General features: G+C 44.1%; 1 protein-coding gene across 3 annotated transcripts; it reads left to right on the top strand.

Annotated features, from left to right (window-relative positions):
- The first annotated feature begins 29 nt into the window (after window positions 1-29).
- tmem255b (transmembrane protein 255B) lies at window positions 30-10,914 on the top strand. 3 transcript variants are annotated; one of them, XM_081700917.1, is made up of 9 exons: window positions 30-702; window positions 1,671-1,813; window positions 2,054-2,116; window positions 6,863-6,952; window positions 8,815-8,895; window positions 9,409-9,494; window positions 9,697-9,856; window positions 9,981-10,130; window positions 10,230-10,914. In XM_081700917.1, exons 1-9 carry the CDS (start codon window positions 657-659, stop codon window positions 10,458-10,460), a joined length of 1,050 nt encoding a protein of 349 aa, XP_081557043.1. In that variant the 5' UTR covers window positions 30-656; the 3' UTR covers window positions 10,461-10,914. The 3 variants fall into 3 exon arrangements, with proteins under 3 accessions (XP_081557043.1, XP_035390998.1, XP_081557044.1); XM_035535105.2 differs by having other exon boundaries at window positions 30-1,813; XM_081700918.1 differs by lacking the exon at window positions 9,981-10,130 and having other exon boundaries at window positions 30-1,813.
- The last annotated feature ends 68 nt before the right edge of the window (window positions 10,915-10,982 follow it).

The raw sequence follows: 10,982 nt of genomic DNA, 5'->3' as shown, positions 1-10,982 counted from the left end.
CTACAACTCTTGCTAATATTTTAATCTGACGTTAGTCATGTTACAGTAAAAGTACAAATAATGGATCAAAAACTTCGTGTGCTTATTCCTAATTCATTAAGATATGTTACAGCGAACCAAGACAGTAAAATGCTTAGGGGTCATAAAAGTTTAGGAAAAACATTAAATACGTGAATCTGAGTGAACTCCAAATTATTTTATCTAATTTAGTTCTGTTAAATGTAAACATTTAGTTCTGTTTTTCTGAGTCAACCCTGCATCAACATAACTGATTGTAACGTTCTCTCCGAAAACAGACTTGCGGTAGAGTGAGACTAGATAGCAGCCATTGATCCAGAAGGAACGTTTACATCGGGCAAAAAGTAACACGAATGCAACATAATTTGTGGGGGGGGGGTTCCGGGGCACAACCGTACAACCTTTTCTTTAATCCACCCCCCGGGTACAGGTCGCGCCCGCGCGTTAAACGATAGTCCCGAGCTCCGGTTGACCACTGCACCTGCACGCGTTCAATGGAAACTGAGAAGCGCCATATCCATTTGCGCGTCAGTGTCGACGTCCACTAGCTCTCTGAAACTATTGCACTGTAGCAAGACCCGTTTTCGGCCTACGTTTTGTCTAGAAATTTGCCTCGTTGGGACGTTAAAACGACTGAAATGCAGCCGCCAACAGTACAACCAACCGCAGATGTGGACCCTGTGTGTAAGTAGCGCAGAAGTATTGTAGACACTTAATAGACTATCAAACGGATTAATTATTTATTTTTAAGTGATAGAAACTGGCACTAATGTTTTATTGGAGTTATCTAGTCTTAAATTGTTCGTAAGCTATTCAATCAACTATTATTAAACAGTTATGTGTCCTTGAAAGGTCAGTCAGATTAGTCTGCGTTTCATTGGAGTCAGCCGTGCGTTTTGATGGTTCACTACATTGTCATCTGTTTGGTTGTCGGTCCATCGCTTCATAGCAATCTTTAAAATTAGGCTTACAATGTGCAGCCCCACTGCAACCACATTAAGTTCAGGAAAACTAGTACGCGTGTGTTGAACTGAACCTGACTACTATCTATATATACTTTTAAAAAATAACTCGTTTCTTGAAAGAGGCTCAATTTCTGTTTGTCATTATTCTGTCTAATGTATAGTGTATACAAGTAATTTTTCAACATAATACTTTTTCTACTTAAAATAATGATATAGTCCGGGATGGATATGTTCTCTTGATGCATTGCAGTTTTCATATCTTCATACCTGTCTAGGGAAAAACAAATTATTAACTGTGTAATTTAGTTGTACAGGAATGATCTTGTTGAATGTTTCTATCATAGTTGCCTCCTTGTTTTATTCCCAGCACCTGAATACATTTGAAACTGTTATTAATCTGATGCTGACACCTCACTGATTTGTTGTGCTGCAGCATAACTTAGATTTACAGCCTTTTTTTTTTATTAGGTGCTGCAAAGTGTCTTAAAGTTGTTTTTCAAAGTTGAGCTCGTAATGGTAATGGTACAGCATATGTGCACTGACCCGTGTTAATTGGCCTAGACCTCGGGTGTGGCGATATGACCCACACGAAGAATCTGTTAACAAAAACATGCATCAAACTGCATGTCGGTCATCATGGCATTTCTGCTGCTGCTGCGTGTGTGTTTTCCTTGAGTCTGCCCACAGTGCAGTATGCTCAGCGGCGTCGGACAGCACTGTGGTCCACCGTGGCTCTGCTTGGCCTGTCCGCCGTTGTGCTGGTGATCGGTCTCCTGTCTGACACTCGCACTGCCACCGTTCACGTATCTGGATACTACCCTGGTATCATAGTAAGTACCTCATGCCAAGGGGAAGAGGCGAACCCGATTGCTTTATGTACGGTTTCACCGGTTTAATGGACATGTCTGTCTTCTTTTAAAACAAAACTAAAAGCTGGCTGGCTGCCAAACTTCATATACGCGCTTGACAATCTTTCTCTATTGTATTTAGCAAAGGGGGCTCTGTTGAGAAGATTGGGACCTAAGATGGACTGTCTGTAACTGAGAAACGTCTGTTCCATTTTTTCACAGTTGAGCTTTGGAGGATTCCTTGGCATTGTTGGCCTTAATATAGTGGAGAATCGCAAACCCCTGGTGAGTAACAACTCTTCACTGCTCTGGATCTCTGCAGTAAAACCTAGATGCTGAGTGTGGTGTTCTGTGGTGTTAAATGTATTTTTCCTGTATTTTGCAGTGATGGATAGGACAACAAATCTTATGATTTAGACTTGATATTAATGACATTGGCTCATTTATAAGATATATAGAAATAACAAATCAGTATATTAGTTTTGTCTTCATATATTATGATATATGATAAAGTGTATAATTGATTTTTGGATTACTGTTACAATAGATTTAATTTCACAATTGCTGTGCCATAAATTAAATGTGCATTGTAGGTTGTTGTGAAGTAAGTATTAAAAATTAGAAATTGAATTATTTGGCTTAGTCTAGCAACCAAAGGATAGTGTTTTTCTTATTTCATTTACAAAATAAGGTAAGCTAAAAACAAGGCAGATGGGACAGGAACAAAAAGTAGTCATAGGGAACAATGTTTAATTGATATCTTGTGGTTTCCTCTCTGTAATTCCCTCTAACCTTCTCATACACCCAGCTGTTTTAGGCAAAGTCACAAAGACCAATCACAATTTGATTTGTCACTTGTGTTTATTTTAGAGAAGGATGATTGTAATGATTGTGCTACACACAAAAATACAAGATGGGATCTTATTGCAAACAGATGGCATTTTTTAACCTAGAAGTATAGGACAAATAAAATTAGTGGCTAAATGGGCCTCGCTTTTTCAGGTGTATGATACGAATTGCAGTTAGTAACATTCACTGTGATTGGCTGATGGCTTAGGAAGAACAGAAAGCAAATTGCATTAGCATTGGTGAATGGCTGGATTTCCTGGAAAACACTGATGCTCAGGTTGCAGTGGTTGCCTCCCCTCTGAGTGAGATGATTCTGAGTAGGCTTTTCCAGCAAACACGGGTGAATAGAACCTTCTGATGTAAGGTAAATGCACTTCTAGCTACATCCACTCACAAATATTAAAAAGTAGACAAGTGTTTTGGCTTCAAGTAAACAGGCATGGATTTTTGTATATGTACATGATGCTGGATGCAAAAAACACTTAATTTAGGAAAGGAGAGTCAGAACTCAGTGTTACTGTAGCTTTCCCACAAAATGTGCTACACCAAGCCTCCTGAGAGTATCATGTAGAAACGAAGACAAACCGCTGGCTGGAAGCCATACTCAGACAGAATATACTCTTGCTGTAACAACAGCATCCTCTCGAAGTCACCACAGAATTGGAGTTGTCATTTATTAATTAATGATGACTGGCTTTGGTGTAACCTGAATTGCTGTATCACCATGTCATCCTTCTTTCTCAACTAACACAAACCTTAGACTAGGCAGTTGTGCACATGGTCCCGCACTCGCACGAATGCGCACTATTCCACTGTTGCACCATTGCACTGATGCACTCAAGCTGCCATATTTACTTAAAAGCTTTTTGTTTATAAAAAGTTATTTAAATAATCCCTGTTGCCCACAGTCTCTGATGCACCCCACACCACAGTAGGGTTGTTGGTGTTGTGATGGCATCAGAAAGGTGGCTTGCCAACTGTGGCAGCTTAGAGAGACTCTACTATGTGTGATTTAAGGCCTGATCTCTTTGCCCACCTCCTCGGCACTGATCCCAGGACACCTTTTAAAATTTAATGACAGAGGTGCTGGTACATGCATACACTCCATACACACACACACACACACACACACACACACACACACACACACACACACACACACACACGCAGGTGCATTGTCCGTAACCAAATCCCACAGTCCCCCTTGAGCATTCTCGCATGTACAAATACAATCCACAGTACTTCACTCCTGTATAACATGCTTATGTAGCCAGTCTCACGTGCATTCCTTTACACAATGTTATGCTATATACACACACACACACACACACACACATACACAATCAAATTATCCTTGTGGCAATAGGATTTAAACATTAACCTGCAATAACCCCTATTAAAATACTGCCCAGTAACCAGTGTCATGTGACAGGTGATGGACACTAGTGGAGCCAGATATTGGAGCCCCATGAAGCCTCTACAGGGGGGAGGAAGTGAACCCATAGATTCAAGAAGACGATATGGGCATCCTCAAACTACTGGGGAGAGAATGCCGCAGCTGAAAGAGGAGCCTGTCAGACTTGTTTAAGACTAAGAGAAATCAGGATGAGGACAGTTTATCATGATGAATGGCAAAATACCAAAATTGTCTTGAATGTGTTGGGATTGATTACCCATTACAAACTACTAGCTACTGACATAAGAACAGCCATTCTTAACTGCGAACATCTTCACAACATTAATGGGGTCAGTTATTTGAAACGTGCTGCTATTAGACGCAGACTAAAGCAGTGTCGTGTTCTACACCGTTTTGGTGCAGAAAAAACCATGAGAAGTACCGCTGCTAGAGTGACCCTCTTCTTTTGAGCAATCTCCGATGATAACATTTTCATAAGCAATTGATCTAAATGCCTTTTACCACTGTTCTTTGAAAGTTCTTTATGCACACTACTGTATGTCGCATCAGCTAATGGTTATATATTTCACTTGTATAAGATTGGGAGCCGGCGTCTACTATTGCTGAGCTGCACTCAGACCTCAGATCTGTGGCGGTACCAGTTCCCATAAGCCCTGCTTCCTTTTGTGTGTCCTCTGCTGTGTTTTATGCCAGCACTTACCCGTCCTCTTGGTCACTCTGCGGCCAAAGCAATGTTCTCTTCAGGTGTCCAAACCCGGCCTCCCGTCTTCAGTTCTCATTGTGCCTGCGACCACTGATAATCGATCACTTGACCGCTCGGCTCCGTTTGCCCTTGGACTGTTAGAAACAGTTATGCAACATTTCCTCCCTCTTACTCTACAGCCCTCTATAGTGTCTGCAGATGGAACAGAGCACTCTGATTGGCTGGGCCCTGGGATCAGGTCGGTTAAGAGGAGAGGAGTGCGAGTGTGTGTTTTATTGGACAGCTGCTGGGGCCTCCTCCCCGACCTCGCTGGCTTCCGCTCCACCAGGCACACGGCAAACAGCCCCCACTGAAAATTGTTCATTAACTTCACTGGCCCTAGAGGTCCAGCTGCCCAGTGGGCTTCAGCTGGACTCCAAATCATCACGGTCTGCAGCGAGTGGCTGAGAGAACCCCAGCTAGCATCGCCGGCACACTGCTTGCGATGGCGTCTGCTGGCATCTGGCAACTGCGTCGGTGTTGGAGTGTTAGTAATGTCCTGCAGTTTACCTTGGCAAGAGAGATTCTCAAATGCTAATGTCTCAGACTAGGCTGGTTTTCTGGTGTAAGCTTTTGGGTGCATCTTCCGACCTGATCTTAATACCGGGAAACATGGAGTTGTATTCCACATGGTTTGTTTTTCAGATGCGTAGCTTAGTTTATCTCAGCAGTAAGTCTTACCAGTGGATAATGCATACACTCAGTTAGACCTAAGTAGTCTAAGCCTGATCAGTAGTTTTTTTCCCCTTGTAAACACAGGTTATGGTATTTAATAGATCACGCTGAGATTTAAAACTCCCACTTCATGCAGTCTGCACATTGATAGCAGATACCCCCCCCCCCCCCCCCCCCCCCGACTGCCTCCAATAGAATTAGCAGGTTTCATGGCACCATTATAGTGTATGTCTCACCTGGCAAGTCACCAGATGGACCAGGAGTGGCCACATCTGGGCCTTTAGCTCATCTTATGCCTCCTCACATGTGCGTAATGTCTTCCATTTGGCAGGATGGATGAGTGGCTCTTACTGCACGGCTGTCCGTCGTCCGCTAATGATCTAACACTACAAACCACTCTTGATTAAAAGTTCCCAACCGACCAGAGTATTTTGGGAGAGGTGGAATTTATGCGTGGAGTTTTCCATCTGATTGGAAGGTTGCCACTTTTTCCAGGATACTTGTGTCCCTTGGTTAAAAGGGCCCCGGCACTGTGTGAGGGAATGTTCGAACAAGCAAAGGAGTGTGCATGTTAAACGCGATGATTGGAGAAATGCACATGCACAGGCTGGGTACTGGTAGCGAGACTGACGGGACGTGGACTGGGCGGAATGAGACTACCCTTTCCTGGCGGGACTGCTGACCTTCAGGCTGCCTTTGGTCTGCTGGACCGTAAATCGCCCCTAAAGCCCTGGGTTGGCAGGCGTGGTTTTCGAAAGGTTGTACATTTTACTTTATTACTTGGGTGCACATCCACACATTCTAGTCATCACCCAGCAAAGGAGAGGGAGTTGGCAAGAGAAGCAAGCGAGTGTTGTTATGAATGTAACTGTACGAGAGTTGTTATGAGGCATAATAGCTTGTATTAGGTCAGAGAGACACGATAGTTGTATTAGGTAAGAATGCAGCTCCTTACAGCCATGACTGACATAATGACTTGCATAGGGAACATCTGTGCAACAACTGGTGTTTAACTGAGCACTGTTTATCATCTTTGATTGGTAGTGATGCAATAAAGCTCATACAATATCTAGCACCATTGTGTTTTTGTAGAGTCTGGCAGTGGGAAATGAGATTAGATGCCTACCCGATGACCTCTGAGAAGAGTTTGTTAGGTTGTGGTTTCTTTAACTAACTGAGAGGGCTTGGTCCTGTATGAATGTATCCTAGTTCGACAGAATCTTTGATGTCTTATTCTTTGCACAATTACAATTACCTAGACTTCGGAATTGCCCGGACAGATCATGAGTTCTAGCTCTGCTGTTCTGCCCCTAATCTGTCTCTTTGTATGTCTCATGCTCTCTTTCAGCTGGTAGCCTCCATCATCTTCATCAGCCTGGGAGTAATCGCCTGTTTCTTGTGCGCCATTGTGGATGGCATCATCGCTGCCGAGTTCATTGTGAGTAGCGCAGTGGAATTTCCTGCTTGTGTGATGATGCAGTAGGTAAACAGAACTGCAAAAACTCCAAGACCTCACGCACACATACCTTTTCTACCCTCTCTTCCCTATGTCACCGCAGTGCTGGGGGGGGGGGGGGGGGCACGCTGGTGCGATTCCTTTTGTGGATATAATCAAATTGGAATGCCATCGTGTCTGGCTGGGTGACACTAATGTCAGTGCATCATTCTTCAGCACATCACTGCAGACTGATCAGTCTCATACATCTCTCATGCAGCCCACTAGCTGTAACTCCTGCCGGTCTGGAGCACCACCATAGAAGCCGTCATGGTGTGCTACCCTTTAACCTCCCCAAGCTGGCTCCTGAAATAACGTCCTTGAGACGTTTATTTAGTAATCCCAATAATGAGAAAATAACTGTCAGCATTTTTCCCCCCACATCGTTTTAAGAGCCATGTAATTCCATAACTTTATGGCCAAGTTGTGTTTACAGGAAAAAAAAATTAAGTCTAGTTTACCTATGAATCATTCTGAAAATTATCTGAACAGAAGCCAATCATAACCCCTCTCTGATTGGTAAATAGAGTTAAATAAAGTTTTGAGCTCAGATCCCCCTTGATGACTTTTGGTCTGTCCATTTAGTAGACTTTCATAGACATTATTTCCACTATATGAAATTTATGAACATTTGAAATGTATGAAAGTTACAAATATATCGACCAAACACAACACACAGTGGGACTGGAATACAACAGCGTCTACTCAGTAGATGTTCTGAATTTCAGCCGTTTACTCGCTACACTTTCACAGCATGGGCTTAAAAACGTGGGTTTTACATCTTCTCACTGAGGGAGTGATGGTGATCATCTTACCGGGTAATGCCAGTTTCGTGCCATTTGCCCATTCGTAGCAGTAAGCCACACTTATCTCAGAAACCTTCTATGACCCATTAAAACCAGTGCTGACAGCACCGGACAACCATGGCCAGAGATGGATGGCAGTGTTATGCTAGCTTTTCATCAGTGGGATACACACACCAATAATCTTCATAAGAAAAATGTGTCCTCAGTGATGGATAAAGCTTAACTTGGAGAAACTTCGTGTCGGACCAGAAGTGATTTTTCTCTGGAGGTTTACTGTTGAAGCTGTGCTTTAGTCCAACACTAGTTTTAGTCTTAGCCTATCCATCTGCTGTGTAATGCCGTAAACTGTGGCTTGTGTTATTGTGAATGTGGTGTCTGAGAGCAGTGCAGATCTATTCTCCCCCAGTGCTTGAGGTCTCTTAATGTTAGTCAGCAGGTTTTATCAGCTACTTGCATTTCTTCATTCATTTCTGGTTTACTGGATTTATATACATCAATAAAAATGGGTTTACGGTGGTAGTCCTAGAATGAATAATGGCTATTTCCAATTTTTATTCGGTTCAGAGAGATTGAATACGACATCATATCCACTATGAGTCAAGTAATATCTGCAGCATTGGGTCCTGAACAGAATGTTTTCCTTAAATGAAGACACAGAGGCTTAAGCCGTTAGATCAATAAATGCAATAAAGTGTTAAGCGTGTGTGCATATGTGTGTATGCACCTGCTTTTCATGCACACACACATAGACATGCAATAAAAAAGTCTTAGTTGCTCTTATGTTCACTTAAACAGCATATTGGAGTTGCATTCAGCACATACTGGACTGCGCATTGCTTGCTTTGCGCTTTACGACCAGACATTCCATATTTCAAAAAGCCCATTAAAGGTTTAATTGCAGGAATTGGAATTGATTCATCTCGCCGTTGTTCACTTTTCTCAGCCTCTAAAGGCAGCACTGTTCCTTCCTTCTTTCTTCTCTCTCTCTTCCTGCTGTAGGACCAGAGGCCTCTGATGGAGGGCAGGTGCAAGTTCTATACCAGTGGCACAGGCTACCTGTATGACAACTACCAGACTGAGGTATGCACCCCTCGGAATGTATCATGTACAAGGGTTTCCCAATCCCATCCTCAGGGCCCGCTGGACGAGCCACAGTTTTGCTGTAGCCCAGATCCCTGAAGCAAGCCAGTCACAGCACAAAATGTCTGGTGCCACCGTCCTAGGAGCTGGGTTAGAGCATGTGGCATTGGGAAACGGTGCTCTAAAACATGGCACCTCCACTAAACCTGTAAAGGGATATGGTCTCTGCAGGCTTTACAGAGAGAATACTGACTTTGTTAGCTTTGCTAATTACACATAAGGGCGTCGAGTTCTTATTAAAATCAGATGGTGTGGGGTCGATTTCTATACCTGTAGACACTGCGGTTTTTTGTTGCGTACCAGGCCCTTTGGTGCCCTCTGCTGGTAAAAAGTTGCCATTGTTCTTAATTTGTGGTGTGCCAAAGGGAGTGATTAAGATCATTACAGAAGGAAAATATGTACTTTCAACTTGTTTCTAATTTCTGTCTCCCTGTCTTTCACCCTCTCCTCCAGGTCATGTGTCAGTCCTATAGCCAAGACTGCAAGATGAAGGTGCGGAGCAACAGCTGCTACTGCTGTGATTTATACACTTGCGACAGGTGAGCTCTGTTCTTACACCCCATAGCTCCCTTCCAAAACAGAGCTGCCACATTAAGCCCCGTATTATTGCTCTTGAGCTAGTAATGGCTTCGTTGTACTTTGTGAGGCAAGTAAAGGAGGCCATTATAAGGTTAAACCGTGCAAAGCAAGTGTGTGTGTGTGTGTGTGTGTGTGTGTGTGTGTGTGTGTACACGTCTCTAGCTCAGACTACCGCCCCCCGTACTATGCGTTCACGGGTGTGAATAGCTGCTGGGACGTGGTGCACCTGTACAGGCTGCTATGGTCCAACGTGGTGCTCAACGTACTGGGAGTCTTCCTGGGCATTTTCACAACTGCCATCCTTGGAGCCTTCAAAGATCTGGTGAGACCTTTTGCCTTCCACAGAGAGAACTTTGTGCCTTTTTTAAATTCAGTCTGTTTTTTACTTTCTTGGTGTAAAGCACACTCACTGCTGATCTCCTGCCATCACTGCCCCCCCCCCCCAGGCTCCAGCCACTCAGAGCCAGACGTCTCCGAGTCCAGCCCCTCCTCCTCACATCCTCTACAACCCCACCCAGCATATGATCACCTACACGGGCCTCTGCCCTTCTGGCCAGGCCCTGCCTGCCTACCCCAACTACCCAATGCCCCTGCAGGTAACGTCGGTGGCAGAGATCCCCTCGAAGCCCGCAACCCCTGGCCCGAAGCAGCCAGGAATACCACTTTTAACCGTGCTTTTCTCTCTCCACCTCCAGCACCTCAGCAGCTACGCAGGGCCCACTGCCCCCCAGTCCAGCCACGAGGCGGCCGGGTCGTCGCCGCCCCCAGATGAGGGCCAGCTGCCCGTCCAGGGCAGCGCCAACCCCACCCTTCCATCCCAGCCCGCTAGCCAGGAGCCCGGTGGCTACATGCTCACGCCCAACGCACCCACCCTCTACGGACAGGCTTTAGGAACCTTTGAGAAGCCGCCACCCTATGCTTGCTGAGAAGACTGCCAGCCACTTCCCTCATGAAAGGATAGCACTAAAACATTCCACTTCCAACATCTTTCTGGGATGTTAGAAAGGGAACAATAGTTCCTAGTAAGAGGATCTGTAGTTCTTAGTAGGGTCTAAACTAGAGTAGTTTCGTGAGTGTATGAACAGATGTATCAGAACTATAACGAATCTAATAACAGGAGCAGGTCTATCAGAATTCTTGCTCATCTGTCCAGTTCTTAGCTGACTGCAGACTGATCTGAAACCATTACCAACACTCATCTGTTAATTACACCGGGTGTTGTCTTTGGTCCGAAAGGGAAGCTATTCAAAACATTCTCTTCATTTTAAAAACTTATGGAATGTTGCTTCCTGTTAAAACATTATCCAGGATTAGAATTAAGATAACAAAAGAACATTAACATGAAGAAGACCTTTATCTAGTATTACCATGACAAAATACAGAGTGATCCCAACAGAATTCTCTTCCTCCACATTGTTTTTTCAGAACAGAAACTGGAAGTAAAATCT

The sequence above is a fragment of the Electrophorus electricus genome, chromosome 18 (genome assembly GCF_041902795.1).
Source record: "Electrophorus electricus isolate QZ-2024a chromosome 18, ASM4190279v1, whole genome shotgun sequence".
Lineage (NCBI taxonomy): Eukaryota > Metazoa > Chordata > Actinopteri > Gymnotiformes > Gymnotidae > Electrophorus > Electrophorus electricus.
This window is presented reverse-complemented; position numbering and strand designations above follow the sequence as displayed.

Coding starts and splice junctions, on each gene's coding strand:
- tmem255b (XM_035535105.2), top strand. CDS start 1,562: ATGACCCACACGAAGAATCTGTTAACAAAAACATGCATCAAACTGCAT. Junction 9,857..9,980: donor TTGGAGCCTTCAAAGATCTG/GTGAGACCTTTT, acceptor CCCCCCCCCCAG/GCTCCAGCCACTCAGAGCCA. Junction 10,131..10,229: donor ACTACCCAATGCCCCTGCAG/GTAACGTCGGTG, acceptor CTCCACCTCCAG/CACCTCAGCAGCTACGCAGG.